The sequence below is a fragment of the Oenanthe melanoleuca genome, chromosome 14, assembly GCF_029582105.1.
Source record: "Oenanthe melanoleuca isolate GR-GAL-2019-014 chromosome 14, OMel1.0, whole genome shotgun sequence".
Classification (NCBI taxonomy): Eukaryota; Metazoa; Chordata; class Aves; order Passeriformes; family Muscicapidae; genus Oenanthe; species Oenanthe melanoleuca.
In genome coordinates, this window is record NC_079348.1 from 5,614,316 (window position 1) to 5,632,951 (window position 18,636).

At 44.8% G+C, this 18,636-nt stretch overlaps 1 protein-coding gene across 3 annotated transcripts in view; it reads left to right on the forward strand.

Moving 5' to 3' along the window:
* Positions 1–18,636, forward strand: part of SDK1 (sidekick cell adhesion molecule 1) — a 385,780-nt gene that overhangs the window by 351,141 nt on the left and 16,003 nt on the right. For all 3 annotated transcript variants that reach the window (XM_056503413.1, XM_056503412.1, XM_056503414.1), the window contains 5 exons: positions 3,860–3,975; positions 6,185–6,371; positions 7,065–7,202; positions 10,216–10,377; positions 11,489–11,614. In XM_056503413.1, the coding sequence (XP_056359388.1) occupies positions 3,860–3,975; positions 6,185–6,371; positions 7,065–7,202; positions 10,216–10,377; positions 11,489–11,614 (729 nt within the window). The remainder of the gene's footprint in view (positions 1–3,859; positions 3,976–6,184; positions 6,372–7,064; positions 7,203–10,215; positions 10,378–11,488; positions 11,615–18,636) is intronic.

Below are 18,636 nucleotides of genomic sequence, written 5' to 3' on the forward strand. Positions count from 1 at the left end.
TAAAATTACAGCTGATATGCAGAACATGCTGCAACCACCCCTCCACTGTAATGTGGAGACAGATTAGAGGATTTTGGGGCCTGGAGCTGTGTCTTTGTTCTGTGTTTATGCAGCACATTGTGCAATGAGATTCTGGCCTCTAGGTGCTAACACCAAAATGCAAACATATTGATTACTAGGCAATAAAGGCAGGTATGTTTCCCAGGTCATGCTTTGAAGAACTGGGGGGAAAACACTTGCTAGGTAGAAAAGGATCAGAGGACTTTACAAAACAGAAATTTGCTTGGGATTGTCTGGGATAGAGTTGGTGCACAGGAAATCCTTCAGTTTCTTTCACTGCATTTTCCTCCTCATTTTTGTCCTGCATGTTTATTTAAATGGCATGTGAGTGTCAGGAAATCTTGTCCCAAACTTGTCTGTGAATGTACTGCCAGTAGCACTGCCACTGCAGAAGCAATTAGAAAACTACTAGAGGAGAAATCCTCTGCTCCCCAGAAACTGGAGCAGATATAAGAGCAGTGAGGAATGCTTCACAAAACCAGTTATCAAGTTTGCCCAATGAATCACAAGGATTTGTAGCCTACCTGTGCCACAGAGCATCGTGGCGACTGTCCCTGGGAAAAGGAATAGTATTTCCATATTGATGGAAAGCTCTGGGTGCCACAGCCCAGAGAACAAATATCCCAAGTGAGAAGAGATGAGGTGAGCCTTCTGCAGAGCACAGAGCTCTGGAGCAGGGAGGCCACCAGGGATTTAAAGCACCTTCTCTTTAAAGGTTAGAAGCATTTGCAAGCTCAAATTGCCTGCAGTGAGAGCAGAGGCTGCTCAGTGCAGCTGGGAAATGAGGGCAGTGATATGTGTAAATGTGGATTTAGATGTGTAACTTTATTTATGGGCTCATTTTGACACTCTCACCACGTTTCTGGATAGATTTGTTGTCTTTACGTGATCCTGCCAACAGCAGCCCAGCCCATATTTGTTACTGTTTGTTACTAATTACTATACAACCTGCTCAGTCTTTCTCCTTAGGTTTTGGCTGGGAGTTTCAAGGAGACAATCTCAAAGGTAAATTGAAATCAGATAAGAAAAGAAGTGTTTACAAATATCTGCATGAGATTCCAAGGCAGGATACGTGCACAGAATTTGACTTCATGAGTACACAGATTTTTTTTCAGGCAAAGTGAAATGCTTTCCACCTGCCAAGAGCTGTGTTTAGACCCTCGGGGTCTGTGTTGCTCCTGCTATAGTTGATAATGTCACTAACACCTAAAGCAGTGTGAGGTATGCAGCTCTAACCTTGCTTTTTATGTATTTGAGATTTCAACAGCCATGAAAAATTCCGAGCTCAGTAATCTTGAAGTGCATTCCTAGAAGGTAAAAAGCCTTTTGAATTCACCTTTAAAATGCACTTGCTTTTATTGACACAAGCTATCCATATATTCAGGGAATGGTTTGGGGTTGCAAACAGGTGGGGTCTTCAGGGATGTGTTTCCTTCTTTTTGAAGTATTTCACTTCACTCTTAATGGAACGTGCTGTCGGCACCGAGCCACATCAAGCATCAGCAGCTCTCTTCTGCTGTCCCTCGCTGTCAACAAGAAATCTGTGCTCAGAGGCACAGGGACACATCAGCCTTTCAAAGTTGAACAGAGGGACAGACTCACAGGGCACAAAACCAAACAATTTGCATCTCGTGGAGGCTCTGTGATAGTGGAGAGAAATGTCTTTTTCCACACATTTCTTTTCATTCCTCCCATCAAATATTCCGCCAAGTGCAGCTCCAGCAGCGAGTGTGTCGGTGCAGTTATCACTGGCAGGTTTTAACCACTGTGTTTCTTGGATGTGCTGCATGAAGGGGTTGAGGAGAAGCAGTGTTTTTTTCTGGCAGTGGGTTGTACACACTGTCTCCTCTGATGGTCACATCTCTGAAGCTGTGTTTGTTCCAGGCTGGCACATGGCATCCAAAGAAAAATGCTCTTGGAGGTGCTGCTTCAGGGCTGGGTGTAGAGAGCACTGTGAAGCTGACAGCTCAGGACAGACAGTGGTGTCAGTCCCTAGAAAGAAAATGCACTCTAAAGCAACCCATTTTCCTCTGTGACTGTGCAAGTTCCTGTTTCCCTGAGCTTGTCATCCTGGCAGATCTCTGGGATGTGTTTTCAGCTTTGCTCTCTGTGATCAGTTTGGTCTCACGCTATGGTTTGTGCTGTGAAATTCACAAAATCTTGAGGGTATTGGTCCCTAACAGCTTCCCTTGCACTGAGGGCATCCAGCCAAGGGAAGAGCACAGAAGGCAGGGCAATAATTAGACAAGTGCACCCTTGTGACCAGGCTGGGGTTTACTGATGGTCACTGTCACCTCATGTATTCACCATCCAGCCCCCCAAAAAAAAAAAAACCCACAATAAATAAACAGTTTTAACCGAGCCCTGGGATAAAGGCTATTTTCAATTTTACCTTTCACGTTTTAATTGTACAGCAATAATTTTGCAATAGAGTTGCCGATGGCAAACATGCAAAAGACATTAACTTTATTTATGTTTTGGATTATTAATGTGGCTGTTAAAATTCCTCCAGTTAGTTTTGATTGAATTGTTTTTTTGTGCGATTCTGTCGTTTAATGGAGCGGTAAATAAGAATTTCTGATAATGAGCCCAAGCATCTGTCACAACAACCTGGCGCTGGTTATTAACATTTCCATTAACGGCAGGGTGGGCAGTGATAATATGGAAACCACACAGTTAGAACAAAATAAATAGTTGGTGTCAGGCTGAGTGGGTGTTAATTACTTTTTTATTTTATAACTCTGGGGGGAGGGAGTATTGGTAGAAAAGTGTGACTTATGAAGGTCATTCTCTCTTAAGAAGAAGTCTCCAGAGGAGCAGCTAACCGGGCTATCCAGTGCAAGTGGTGAATATTTTATCACTTCTATTTATGGCCCAGAAAGGGGCAGAGAGAAAAGAGACAACTTTCTCAGGGGGTCTGGTAGAAGGCTGTGGCACTGTGAGCACAGAGAAAGGAGAAGTGTAGCCTTTGCCCTGCCTTTCTCTCCCCACTTCTGGAGTTTGACCAGGACATGCTTCGGCAGCTTTTCTGTGAACAGAAGAGGAGCTGTTTTGTTAAAACCTGCCGGAGGCTCAGACAGCAGGTCAGGAGAACAGAGTGTCCTCAATAGCTGCTGGGGAGGAAAATCCACCTGCACCAAGTTGGATCTGGACAAAGGAAAGAGATGGAGTGACCCAGGTGCACTCCAAGATTGGTTTTCTAGCACATCACAATTCAAAGAAGAAATGCCATCAGGATCCAAAGAGGGTTGGTGTATAATGTGGAGGTGCAATCAAAGTGGAGCTAAAAAAAAGTTGTAGTAGCAAACTAGAAGTCATTCTGTCATACATAAAATATTAGTGAATTGATTAGCAGCTGACTGGGTTTGGAGGTAATTTTAGGCAGTATTCTGACCCAAAGTCTTGCTGCTGAATGGCATTTGGGCTGATGATGGCAGGGGCTGCCTTGCTCGTCAGGAGCAGTCAGTCAGGAGCACCAGCCACTGCCAAAGGTGAGCCCCAAACTACCAGGGAACCAAGGGAAAGTTTTCCTTTCTTTTCCAAGGCTGCTGGCAGGATTGAGTTGATTCAGTGTCTCAGTCAGCCCGCAAGGTGCTGAGCACAGCCATGTCCCAAGGCTCAGCTGCTGCTCACGCCTCCTGTGCCGAGACATCCCGATGACACAGACACCCCCGGGCTGGCTCATTGCTGACTTGTGGCATAAACAGAGTCTGTCCTGGGTCCTTCTGCAAATGAAAAACCTGGATATGAGCTAATTCTGCTTGTCACTGTTAATTCTTCTGTCCTCCTTCCTCCCTAGCACCGGCGCTGGCCCCGCAGAACATCCAGGTCCATTCCCTTTCCGCCAGCCAGCTGGAGCTCACCTGGGACCCCCCTCCTGCCGACAGCCAGAACGGGAACATCCAAGGCTACAAGGCAATCCTCCCATTTCTACTGTTTTCATTTATCTTGCTTGGCATTGCTATTTACTTGTGAGAGATCTCTACAAAGTGCAGTCACCCTCGCCACATACGGCAAATTAGAGCAGTGCTCAGGCTGCAGTAGGGAACAGCAGCAAGTCCCAAAAGCAAAAGAAAGAGACTGGGAGGGGGAAGAAGAGAAAAGGGAGAGTGTGTCGTTATTTATGGAGAAGGAGAGCATGGGGAAACAGGGAATGCAGATAAGGAGACAGCTCCACTTAAGCAGGCAACATATCTGCTCCAAAAAGCAACACAGATACACAAGAGCTGGGGGCAAGAAATGTATTGAAGAAAATTAACTGAGCTTTCCCTCCATCAAATGCTACAAGCCTTTAGGAAGAGCAGAACTTTCTCCCAGCTGGAAGCCTGAGTCAGGTCAGATTTTGGAAGCATTGCTTCATTTCCTTAACTTTAACAAAATTAAATCAGAATATTAATTTCATTTGGTTTGCTGGAGATGAGCACGTTGCAGAGACACGCTACTCAGCATCTCCAGCATGAGAATGGACCCTCAGAGAGTGGGAATGGGCAAGTCTACAAACACTGGAGCTTGGCTTGGTTTCAGTGTCTGGCTCTGCCTCTCTCCATGAATTTAGTTCCATAAGTGAAGGAGAGCCAAGCCAATGTGAATAATCTGGCAACCCTTCTTGGCAGTAACAAGCATCCTTATATATCAATCCCTGTCCTTTCCCTTTTGTACATATATAGATGGCTTCAGCAGCTTGGCTTGGAGAGCCAAGGTGGAGTCTTGCCTTGGCTTGTTCTCTCAGCTCTCTGGCTTGCTTTGGCCTGTTGTAATGCTCTCACTGCCAGGCCTGTCCAATAAGTAGGGCTGGCACCAATTTTCCACTTGGAAACAACTTCTCCAAAGCCCAATTTTATGGCATCAGGGTAAAAATTATGTAATGGTAGAAGGGGGAAAAGCACCTCAAGGAACCTTAGGGAGAATCTTTGTTACCCTCTTCAGGAGGGCATTTTCCTGGCTGTGCTGTGAACACCAGTGTGCAAAGGGGAGTTATAGACCATCAGGGTGTATCAGGATGCCAGTGCTGACAGGCAGCTTGCATTGCAGGGAGTGTTTAAACTGACCTCCCCTCACTGAACCCTGGCAGCTCATACCTGCTGTCATTAAGCCATATTCTTCAGCCTTTGCTCTATTTTTGAGTTATGTACTCAGCTACATGGTCATTGGACTCAGGGGAATTTGCTAAGGAAAAGATTTGGCATGTGCTGAAAAACCTGAATACCCCAACTAACAGAGGAGTCCAGGGCAAGACTACACTGTCTTTCTGGTTGTTTTGTAGCTGCAGTGGCCAAATATTTTCTAGGTGTAGGATATACTAAAACATGTGATAGAATGAGTGGGAAGTTTTGCCATTGGAGGTTCTGATTAGATATTAGGAAAAAATTCTTCTCAGAAAGCGTGGTCAGGCTGGGAGCAGGCTGCCCAGGGAGGTGATAGAATCACCAAGCCTTGGAGTGTTCTGAAGATGAGTGGATATGGCACTTGGGAATGTGGTTTAGTGTGGGAGAAACAGGACTTTTGGATAGAATATTAATATGATTATGTAGAAGTTGTTTTATTGTTTACTTCTAGTTTTAATTATACATTTTAAGACTACTGTTTATGAGATTACATATTTTTTAATTGGTGCTTTTGTGCTGTTTTCGTGCCTTGCAGAAGTTCTTTAGGTATGATGATTGATTGTTGTTTAGAACTTTGTTGCTTACTTTTATTTTGGGTCTTTTAATTTTGGTATTCTGTTTCTTAGTTCTTTTTTTTCTGATTAAACACAATTTATGTTTTAGTAGCTTTGAATGGTTTTTAACAAGTTGCAGAAAATTACTTAAAAATTGTTTATTTTTGCACTTGTTATAAACTAAGAAATATACAGAAAAAGAGCTAAGCATGTGAAGAAACAGTAAAATATGCAGAAAAATAACTAGGCAGTAAAATATGGAGAAAAACAGCTAAGTATAGTTTGGCTGTGCACACGATATAGACTATGGCTTAGACTTGTTTAGATGTTACTATGGCTTAGACTCGTTCAGTATTACTGCAGTTTAGTGACAAACCTGGGAGTTGGGTTGATGTTTGCACTCATGATCTTAGAGGACTTTTCCAAATTTAACAATGCTGGGATTCCATCCCGCTGCCCCAACAGATTTACTACTGGGAGAGCGACGCTCTGAACGACACGGAGAAGGTGAAGGTGCTTTTCCTGCCCGAGACCAGCGTGCGGCTCAAGAACCTGACGAGCCACACGCGGTACCTGGTGTGCATCTCCGCCTTCAACGCGGCCGGGGACGGCCCCCGCAGCAGCCCCGCCCCGGGCAGGACCCTCCAGGCAGGTGGGGACCTTGTCCTGCTCCCCCAGGGACATGGGGCATGCTGCTGTTGGGATTGGCCTTGTGGAGGTGTTGAAAGCTGAAAAAAAAAAGCATTAAATAAGTGGAATGTGAGGAAAGGGAGTGATGCAGCTGGAATGAGAAGGGCATGGCAGAAGGGCCAGTGCCTAAACTAAACAGTGTGTGGCTCTGTTTCTGGTTTCTGCTGCCACATCTGGAAATCAGAAGGAACTCATCTCCAGTGCCTGGAAGTTGCTCTGATGACAACTAGCATGCTTTTTAGAATTCCTCCCTATTTGGTTTTTTTTTTAAGGCTGGATCAGCAGCCTCTCAGTGAGGCTGAGCAGTCCCTGTGCTGGATGTGCTGGGAGTGCTCTGGCACAGGGTGAAAGCAATGCCCTTGGTGGTGGCTATGAAGAGGATGTGACTCCTATAGCACCCTTCTGAGGGCCCTTCCCTTTTGTGCCCTATCTCCTTGTTTGCTGTGGAGGTTCAGTTTTGCAGCTGACTGGCTGTATTTTTAGGACAGGCTGCATTTCTGACTGATTACAGGACATTTGGGTACAACTGATAAATCCCATTCTCAGCTTGTTTCCTTTAGATCTAGGCTGGGCAAATAAAGCTATGTTTTATAATATATATGTATATCAGATGGACTGCTGCTGCTGCAATTCAATCTGTGTGCAATCCTTTCAGCACCCAGTGCTCCCAGCTTCCTGGCTTTCTCTGAAATCACCTGCACTACCCTCAACGTGTCTTGGGGCGAGCCAACAGCAGCAAATGGAGTCCTGCAGGGTTACCGAGTCGTCTACGAGCCTCTGGCTCCTGTCCAGGGTAAGAAAGACCTCTGATCATACATATTCATGGGGAAGTGACACAATAGGACTGTAGGACCTTTCATCTCTGCCCAATTTCCTACTTGCTCTCTGCTGTTTTCCGAGAGAAGCCAGGTGGCAAAGGGTAAATAAAACAATTCCACTTTTGCCAAAACGCTTCAGCGAGCCATAATATTGTGGAATATAGCTTTTGTCTTGTCTCCTCTCATTTTCTTGCACAAACTATAGTCTGTGTGATTTGAAAAGTCATTTTACAGCCGTCATTACCTGGTCTGGGCGAAGAGGAAGCTCAGCCTGGGAGTGCCTGATTGTCTCCTTTGAAACTGCTGAGTAGGCTCCATCCCAGAATAGTTGTCAGGCACATTTGTGTTGCTTATCACATCATGTGTCACTTCTGTTATCACAGAGATTGCTCAGGCATCAAGTGTGCTGGCCATCCCTGGCAGCACCTCTGCTGTGACAGGGAGGATGGCAGGACAGAGACCTGGTTGTGCCTCTTCACGTGGAGTTTTCAGGCAGCATTTTTAACCCAGCTCTGGAGTTCAGTTACACCACAACAATGTGCTGGCCACAAATGTTCCATTAATTTGCCAGAACAGCAACAGAAAAGGATTTGGCAGTTTCTCTGAAAACAAATGTAAATTCATTCCAAAGGTGAATTAGAAAAGATGACATGGTTTGTGGATGGCCTTATTAATATTTTTATATTCCTGGTAGATTGCCAATGGTTCAATAGGATGTCCAGCTTTGGCAGCATGACAGGAGGGAGAGTAATTTCAGCCATTGCCAATCCATTTTAAACTCTTTTCCAAAGAAATAAGGATATCAATCACTTGTATTTGCTTCTCCTGTAAGGAATAATGATCTATATTGTCTGAATATCCATGTCTCATGCACCGAGAAAGTTAAACTCAGGATTGAAAACACCAGAATAAAAGCACTGTCAGCCTTTATGGCTGGCAGGTCTGAGCACAAAGAGCTAATAGAGGAAGCATTTCTAATTCTGACCAAGAAATGTGCACAGGTTACGCAGGAGGTTCAGGCTGGTCGGGCATTTCCTCCCTTTTCTTCATTCCTACACATTGTTCAAGCATACATTTTTTCCCCTTGAAAATATAGAAGTGTCAGATCATGTTTTCTCTGCATGTATTTGACTTAACATCCTTCAGAACCTTTGTTGCCTTTTCTTCTCTTCCCCACCTCTGTCTGTGCTGCCCCTGACTCCAGCCTGTCTCTCCTTCCCCTCTGGAAGGTTTCTGATGTGAGCAGGAAGGTTATGGAGAAATCTTCCTCAGATGCAAAATATTTGCCTAAATTTATTTTTCAGTCTTCACCCACCATTTGTTCTTGTGCCAACATTTTTCTTTCAGCAGGCATATTTATTCTTCTTCCATGGAAAATAATCCCTTCCTTGATGCCATCATTTTCAGAGATTCACAAATATTCCATGTTGGGAGGGACCCACGTGGATCATCAAGTCCAGCTCTTAAATAAATGGGGGGTAGAAACCACATTCCTCCATGTGAGCACTGCAGTGCACCAACCTGGATGGACTGGACCTTCTTTTGGAGTTTTTCTCATTCATATTTTGACTTTCCACCCACCCTCGATTTTTGGCTGAACGTCCTCCCATGGTGACACCTTCTACCTTCCCACTCACCAGCCACCACTCACCTGCCTATTTTTCCAGCAGTGATCTGTTCTTTAGCACAGTCTTATCCCTGCTTGACCTTTTATTGTCTAAGCTTTACACTGTTATGTTTTACACAATAATAGACAACAAAATTGCCCCAGAGCCTTTTTCAGCAGTTTTTTGTTTTGTTTTGTTTTTTGAACATAACTTGAAAATGACAAATGCCTCCTGATTTGTCTCAGAGAAATGAAATAGTTCACCTGTTGAAGGAGGGAGCACTTTTACTGTGTCCTCGTTAGCCAAGGAAAGTTTCCCTGAGTTATAAATTGTATCTGGAGGAAAAACTTTGAACAGAAATCACTTACTCTTTATTTAAGTGATTAAAACTGAAAGCATCATCTTGATTTGCATAAAGTAAGCATCTGGACTGAAAACATCTTCCTTCTGTGTTTTTTGGAAAGATAAACTAGCAAGCAGCCATTTCTAGTGGGAAAATCCTTCTCCTACTTCCTACCTTCTTGGTTTCAAATGTACATATACAGACCCAAAAAACCACCAGAAAGACTCACTAAATTTGAACTTTTTGTTCTGTAAAATCTTTTATACATCAAATTCTTTCTTTTTACTTACTTCTTGAAAATTTCAGTGAAAGCCAGATTTTTGGTTTCCAAACCACTCATTTCCCCTCGGTCCTTTATGGAGAATTGAGAACCTAAAGGTGAAAATAACTATGAATCTTGGTGAAGGGAACAACTCTGATTTTAATTGATCCTTGTAAGAAAAATTCTGAGAGAGTGGGAAGAGTGAAGCACAAGCCATGGCTCCAGCCTTGCTTAAGCTCCCAGTGCTTTGGTTGCATCCCCTGTTGCCATGGCATCTGTAGTCCCAAGGTCCTGGTGGGCTGCACATCCTTCACTCTGCATCCACATGGGGATGGTGGACACGGCTGGATGAGATGAATGGAGCAAACCTGGCCCTTGTTACTCCTCCAGACAATGCTTCAGGTTTTTTGGGGAAGCAGCAATAGAGAAATGCTTGCTTGGGAAGCAATCTGGAATGTGCACTCCTCTTCGTTTACCTCTTCCTTTCTTCACAGAATAATTAGTGAAGTTACATGTAGTCTCTTGGCAATTTCCCAGTTGTGTTGTAAGGTTTTTTCCTTGTCAGTACCCACTTATCAAGCTTAAACTCTAATTATACTTATCAGTGCTGAAAATTGCCTATTATCACTACTTAAACTCCTGCTAATTGTAAGAAATACTTTCTTAGCAAACTGTTAGATGATTTTACTTACCATCTAGATGTAATAAGCTCCACTTGATTTCTGTTTTTGCATTGGAATTCTCTTATTTTTTTTCTATTGGTGTGGCTGTTCCAGGGGTGAGCAAGGTGGTGACTGTGGACATCAAGGGGAACTGGCAGCGCTGGCTGAAGGTGCGGGATCTCACCAAGGGCGTCACTTATTTATTCCGAGTGCAAGCCCGAACCATCGCCTATGGACCTGAGCTGCAAGCCAACATCACAGCTGGGCCAGCAGAAGGTGAGGGGGGCTATAAAAGCAAATCACAAGTCACAGGTCACTTCTACAAACCAGCAGGGAATGGTGTACTCAGGGCTTCCCATGAATTTCCAACTCCAAGGAGAAGCTGAGTCACGGGACGTGATTCTGTGCATTTCACAACTGACGTGAAAAACATGTTTCCTTTTTTTTTCCTGAAACCTAGAAGTCTAATGTGAATAAACAAAACACTGTAAATAAATCATAATGCAAACATGCCAGCCAGGGATTTCTAAGCTGCAGCCTGACAGCACAGTGCATAATTCTGACTGTACTGCTCTGTGGTGGGAGGCAGAACTGGAGTAGCTGCTGAAACCAGCAGAAGCTCCTGGATGCAAAACCAGAAAGAATTTACAATTGTTCTCTCCTGACACTCTGGCTTATGCAGAGGGAGAGATCTGTGGATTTCCTGCTGTCTCAAGAACAGCTGCAGGGCAGTGTTCTCTGTTTGGTTCAGTGCCTGGACCCAAAGAGCTGTTTTCCTATTTGATCTGTGACCTTGATAAACAGATAACCCAACAAGGTAAATGCCCTCCAATGATACCAACCTGTCAGGTAAGTCAGGTGGTCACAGCTCTGATTTTTGTTTGTTTCCCACTTCCACAGTCTAACACTCACACCACAGACCTGTAGATCAGGAATCCTTTCTGATGTGGCCATGGCATCTTCCCAAGCCAATGGGCAGTGCCTGTCCCCATGAATCTCTCCATGAACCTCACAGGCTGTTTTCATCTCTGAAATGAGAAACAGCAGTGGCAGGGTAAAATGGGAGTCCTTTTTCCTCTTGCTTTTTTAACACAGGTACCTTACTCTTAGGCCTATCCCCTGTAGGGCCATGAGTTGGATTTCAATGATCCCAGTGGGTCCCTTCCAACTCAGGATATTCTATGATCCTATGACCTGTAAACCCCATTGATAGGTAACTGCTGGTACTAGAGCTAGTGAAAAAAACAGGTCAGTAGCCCATAGAGCTGATTTATGTTGCATATTTGTTGACCAACACTGCAAGATAATTTTTCTGCTCTCTCAGCAGAAGCAATTCATGCTGCAGTTTAATGCCACCTTCATTTGCTAGTCTCTTTTCTTCCTTCAGGGTCTCCTGGCTCCCCTCAGGAAATCTTGGTGACAAAATCTGCTTCTGGGCTGACACTGCAATGGACTGAGGGAGATTCAGGAGAAAAACCCACAACTGGCTACATTATAGAGGCACGACCCTCAGGTAAGCCCTGGGACATACAGGGAGTTTGATGTCATCAGTTCTGTTCCTTCAGTCCCTGCTGAAGTGGAGAGGTTGTTTGTCATTCCAGCAAGGTAATGGGATTTTGTGAGAGAATGTGTTTCCAGCCAGCATTAAGATGTTACTGGTTTATTATGTGGTTTAGCATATTTTCTCCTCTTTAGGAGCAGTCACAGAAAATTACCCCGACTACTCTGGCTTTCACTGTGCTACATCACTGGAAAATCATCCAACAGATGAACTAATATAGTTAATAATTAAAACTCATTTAAATGCTTACAGCATCTTTCATGAGCAAGGATTAATAAGTATTTGCTAGCTGTGTTTTGAGGACCACAGATAGAAATCTGTCTCCTTCTGCAGCAGAGCACAGCAGCTAATTACTGTTTTAATGTTAATCATAGGGCCAGGGCTTCAGCAGCACATACACATTTCTTCCCCCATTTGTTCTGCAGGGAGGGTGCTGAGGCAGGGGGAAGGAATCCCCCATCACCACAGTTTTTCTTGGTGCTTTCCTAGAGCTCCTTTGCTTCTGGGATTTGCATCTCAGTGAAGCTGTTCTCTGCTTTTTTCCAGAACACTTCCTCACTTGGAACAGGTAATTTTAAAAGTCAGTGTGTGCTCCAGCCTGATCTCAGCTTGGTAGCCCTTGCAGATTAAAAAAGCACAGATTTCCTGGGAACTAGATCATTAAGGAAAGCCAGTGAGTGCTGCCAGGCCTCTGTGTAATCTCCCCTGGTAACTCCCCTCCACTCTGACAGGGAGTGTTGATAACACTCTCTGGTACAGTTTTCCAGCTGGTGATACATCCACCAGCTCCTTGTTCCACATGGGCCATGTTTGAATGTCACCAAGTCAAAGCTTTGCTGAAGTCAGGATAGATGATGTCTGCTCTTTCTCCTCTATTGACAAGGTCTGCTACTCTGTCACAGAAGGAAATTAGACATGATTTACACTTGACATCACCATCTTGGCTGCTGGTTCTTTCTTTTTCACTTCTAGGTGCTTGCACACTGCTTGATTATATATTGATTAAATTAATGCTTATCTGTTTGATTATATAGAGGCTTGTTTGTGTCTTGAATGTAAGGTTGCCTTTAAAACCAATAATTTTAATTACATTTAACCAGACCAGTAAGAAAATTATTGAGGTCATCTCTGAAGATGCAGATTTCCATAGCTGCATCTGATAGAATTTGCTCTGTAGTGAGGCTCTGCTCTGATCCTAAAAATTCTTTCTTATTTCTGGCATTTAACTTGACAATTGTTTTCAAAATAAAAGCAAGGGAAATACATACCTTCTCAAAGCACTAGGGCTTCCCAGAGTGATCAAGTTTGCTTTTAATTAGAGGCATGACTCTGCTGTGCTTCCATTTCACCTACACCAACTTTTTGAGTTGTTCTTATTTCTTCAGAGGTAGAAAATATATTTTATTTGAACAGCATTGTTAGGTAGCAAGTAAAACCATACTTGTCCATTTAAAATTACTTACCTGTGATTTCCTCCAGAAAGGTTTTTTGTGAGTATTTTTGAGAGTGTTTTTAGAGGGAAACCTGCAGCCCATGTACAGATTGTCTGCAAGCTTGGAAATCCAGCTCGTGCGAGTGGTGATGTTGGAAACTCATCCCCTCGACTCCCCGTTGGATGTGAAGAAACATTTCACAGCTCATGCCTAAGGATGTAGGATTTGGGGCCCACTCCTTTTGAGCAGGAAGAAAACAGTCCCTCCAAGGCAGGTCTGAGCTGCATTAACCCTGGGTCACTTCTGCTGGCCCCACTCCACTGATCCTGGAATCGCACACAAGAGGTCTTATTCTCCCGCTATTGCAACCTGACTGTTGAGGCATTTAATTCCTCTTCAGATTATTTTAATCCTATTCATGCTGCTGTAGCAAATGGACTAGGCATTTGTATGCTGGATTCTCATCCTTCATTCTGGTTGCAGCTGTAGGAAGCGTGAAATGTGATCCAGGAGAGGAGACAGACTAATTGGAAGATTTGCTTATTCCACCCAAGCGTTGGAATTCTTTCCTTCCTCTCCATGCTGCTTTTCTTCCTCATCTCTGCACGGAAGAGTCTGAAATCTGAATTACGAGCTTAACAAAAGCAGGGAACTAATTCCTCCTCTCAGGGCTGGTCATTCAGAGCAGCTCCTGTTTTAAAATCCTTCTAAGAATTTGCTTTTGCATGTTGATTTATACAGGTAGTAGAGTGTGGATTGGAGCAGCCTTTGTTTTTAAGGAGGAGTTGTTCCAAGAGAAGAGCAGTTGGCTTGTGCTCTTCTCATAAAATCAAGAAAGGAAAAGATTTTTATCCTTCTGAGGTCAAAAAAGGGGCATTGAGCAGACAAATGAAAAGCTTTAGTTTGTTGCCAATATTTAAATGCAATACCACTACCTTAGTGTTTCACGTCTCAAGTGTCATCTATTATAGGCCTCATTACCCCAAACGTTAAATGCTGTATCATCTCATTTTCCCTGCTGTAGCTCCCTGCCAAGACTCTTCCATCAGAGCAGGAGGATGGCTTTCTGTCAGAAATGGCAAACCCTACTCCCTTTTGTCACTTCCCTTTGAATTTTTCGGAGCCCTGCTGTGTCTCCCAGGGCTCTGCTGCCCTGCTGGGTTTAGCAATGGTGGCAGCAGGCAGCTGAGACTGCTCATTTGATTTCCCTGTTTCTCTGCTGGCTTTATGGAAGGTGACCAGGCTCACTACCTCCCCTGCATTTTGAGTACACTCACACACAGGGATGAGGCAGGCAAACCGGTATTTTTTCCAGAGTGATCTGTGCTAGAGGAAGACATTACAGAAGCAGAAGAGTTTTTCTTTTCCTTCAACTTCTCTGTCCTTGGAGAAATGGATTCCAGTTTAGCTCTTTGTGCATTACAAGAAATGCAATCAAGCAGGCTCTGTCTGTGCCACTATAAGTGCTCCCCAGACATCAGCTGGACTGGCTGAGGAATGGGGAATAGATTGTGCCCTCAGCTTTTACATGCAAAGCAAAAGACAAATGGCACAGCCATGTTAAGGTTCCCAGTGCTGCAGGGAGGGATGGAGAAGCTGTCTTCACCCCTCTTTTCCCAGCTGCAGATCTCATCCAGAGGTTCCTGTCACTGTGCTTTAGGGGTGGGCATGTGGCCTGTGCATTCCCAGCAGTCTCACCCAGAGCTGCCTTCCCAGTGAGCCCTGTCTGCAAGGGAGGTGTTTGTGAGACACCCTGGGGATCCAAAAGCCAGAAGGGCACCTGGATGTGGAGCTGCTCCAGGAGAGCTCCATCCATGGATGGCCTGTGCAGCCCTGTAGGTGTTGGGTCAATCTGCCTCACAGAATCATTTAGATTGGAAAAGGCCCCCAAGTCATCAACCATAAACCAAACAGTGCCACCTCCACCACTAAACCACCTCCAGAAGTGACACATCCTCCTGGCTTCTGTCACCTCAGAAAGAGCCTCCCTGACCCAGGACAAGGAGAGGGAGATTTCCTTTTCTGCTTCCTCTCCCCACCACAATTTTGGACTTTGTGTGCTTTTCCCAAGCAAGAGATGATGTCAGGCAACTGGAAGAGAATTGCAGCTAAATGGAATGGTCTGGATTAGAAGGGACTTAAAGATCAGCCAGTTCCATCCCCCTGCCTTGGGCAGGGACGCTTTCTATTAGACCTGGTGGCTCCAAGCCCCATCCAACCTGGCCTTGGACACTTTCAGGGGATGGGGCAGCCCCAGCTTCTCTGGACAACCTGTACCAGGGTCTCACCACCCTCAGAGGGAGGAATTTCTCCCTAATATCCCATCCATCCCTGCCCTCTGGCAGTTTGAAGCCATTCCCCCTTGTCCTGTCTCTCCACCTCCTTGTAAAAAGTCCCTGTCCAGCTTTCAAGATGATGATTTCCATGAAGGCAACAGACATTTTGGGAAAGAACCCATCTACTTGGAGTGGGAATTGTCTACCTCATAAATGCTGGGTTTTGCTTCCCACGCCCTGAGGGCAGTTCTCACTTCAGTTTCCTTTCTGGTGTCTTGAGTAGTGTTTTTCTGTTTTCTTCCTTTTCTATTTATTTTTAACCAAATGAGGGAGCGCGGTGTCACACATGGACACGAACCAGCAGAAGTCAGTAAATTCAAAGTGAAGGGTGCAGCTGCATCCCTGGCATCTGCCATGGGGCCTTTTCTGCTTCTGCTGGCGAGCAACACACCAGGGCTGACAGTTTGTCAGCCTTCACTTCCCGTTCTTGTCCTTCCTCTGCTTTGCATGATAATCCAGCCCTTTGCCTCTGACAAACACAGCCACGTTTTAATTGTGTCCTCTGTAGGAGGGACACCAGTGGTGTTCAGCTGGGCCTTAACTCTCAGCAGCTTCTCCCCTCATAAACCTTCTAATGTGTAATTAGGAGGGAGCTTTATGGCACAGCTCTCCTGCTCTGAGAGGGGATGGCTGGTGTTTAAAACCCAAATAACTGACAGCTCTCCACGTCCTGGGTTGTCAGTGGCTGGATTTAGTGGAGCTGGGAGCCTCCCTCGCTGACTGACAGCTTGATTTAGTGTGGATTAATGGCCTGTGACACGGGGCTGGCCCCCAGAGCAGCTCCTCTCCAACGTGGGCTGGACGTGGCAGAGGTGGCTTCACCTTCCCCCATCACTCAGATCCTGTCCCCATGCCTGAACCTCAGCTCGGATGGGACAGGGGTGAAGAGCAAATCTCCCATTAGCAGGAGTTAGGATGGGGCAGAGCTGGGGAAAAACTGGAGAGAAACAAGGAGCAAAGAAAATTTTTTCTTTTTTGAGGAGCGCTCGCTGTTCCATCGCATGTTTAAGAAGCTGAGTGCCAGTGGGGAATGAAGATGGGGACTGATGTGACTGAAAAGAAAAGCAAGGGCAGCCTCCCTCAGGGTGTCCCTCTGAGTCCTGCACCTGAGCCCTGTTAAGTGTTGCAAACTTTGCTCTTCCCAGTGGTTTCTAGGAGTTAACACCCAGCTGATGTGCCAGCCACAGCATGTGCATCTTTCCCCCCTAACCTGAGTGGAAAATACCATGTATGGTACACTAACAATTTTCTACTGAACTTAAAGGCCAGTCTTTGCTATCACAAGTGGCCTTCTAATGAATTCTCTTTCAGCTGAACTTCCAGCATTTAGAACACACCTGGTTTTGAGGATGGGGGAGAGGTGCAGTGAAGGAATTCACAAGTGCGTGTTCAATATTTAATCTCAAAATTCACAACTGGAATAACGCTTTGTTTTTACTTCAGATATATCTGATTGTGATCATTGTCTACAAAGAGATGTTCCAGATGGATATAAGATAAATTATCTGAGGCTCTGGAATTAAAAACCGTGTTGGCCACCACAGGCTATGCTGTGTATAGGGGTCAGCAGTGGGGAAGATGCAGGAGATCCCTATTGCCAGGATGTCACTGTGCAGATTCTCACCACTGTAACTGCATCAGCACCTCTCTGGGACCCCAGGGATAATGGGCTGGGTCCCATTTTAGAATCATCAGGGCTGGAAAAGACCTCCAAGATCATCAAGTCCAACCATTAACTCAGCACTGACAGTCCTACCCCAGGGGAAAAAAGAAAATTTTGGCAAAGATTCTTTCAGTGAATGAAAGGGAGATGGGCCAGTGACTATGTGGCCACCAGCCAGAGCATCTCTGTGTCCCTGTGAGACAAAAATACCTCTGAGGAAGCATCCACCAGCATCCCTTGCTGCCCCACACATCACCACCATAGGCAAGGGGACAGAGAGGAGGAAGTGCAATGTTGACCTCTCAGGGGTGGTTTTCCCAACTTACTGCAAGCTTCACAGAGCAGTTAAATTTACACTTCTTGGTCTGTTGGGTTTTCTGCACTGTGCACCCTGATTGGTTTGAGAAAGTGTGTGTCTGAACAGTTGTGTTTGTTGTAATGAGTGCTGAACATTCACTTTTATTGTTGCTTTTTCTTCCCCTATTTAAGTGGCTTTGAATGCAAACAAATTGCTTTTCAGACAATTCACAATGGGCTCAAATTCTCTTATTGCTGTTTACAAATGTGTTTATGAAAGCTTAGGCAATTCTAGCAAATATGGCAATATTTTACAGTCGTGAGATGCATCTTCTGAGTGTCGGTGGCTGCAACAACCCAACTTTGAAAATGCATCCCTCACTCCACCCTCTTCAGAGAAACTAAATCCCAAACTCCCTTTTTATTACATTGTAACTTTATGTGGTAGAAATAATCTCGGCTTCTATTGCCCTGTAAAAGGGAAGTCAATATTTTATCTCATGTTTTATAGCCATTGTAATACCCAGCTAATACATAACAATGGTACATTATGATAACTTCATTATAGTCTGATCATGCTGGTGAATAATGTATTGGTCCAAGTTTTAAGCATGGCAGGAAAATTACCTATCTTTATTGTTCTTTGGTGTTTCTCAAATGCAGCTGGAACAATAACATTGCAGCCTGCTTTTTGCATCCACTGAGACTGCCAATCCTCCTGACCAGAAAAGCTGTAATTTGGGGGCTGTTACTCATTGTGTGTGTCAGCAGACATGCAAATCACCCAGCCAATATTTACTGGTGCCAAAGCTAAAACATTCACATGGAAATGCACCTGCAGTGTTAATCAATCCATCTTTGCTGCTATTCCCCGTGGCACAGGGGTAGGCTGAGGGCCAGACCTTGCTCTGTTACACCAGCACAGTTCTGGATCGCTGCAGTGACTCCAATTAGGTTACACTCAGGTAAAGGTAAAGCAAATGAGGATGGATTCCTGCTCACTCTGCAGCAGCAGAACGAGTCACTGAGGGTAACACTGCAGGCTCCTGCTTTATTGTTACCCCAATAACACCTCCAGCTGCAGGAGTCCTGCTGCAGACGACTGTCTTTGAAAGCAGGCAGCTCCCACACTGAAGTGGTGTCTGTGGAGAGCTTATCATCCTGTTCCCACTACTGTGGGACATGCAGAGAAAAATAGGTATTGTTGGAACAGCTTTGATAGCTAAAAGTAAAAGCCCAACGGGA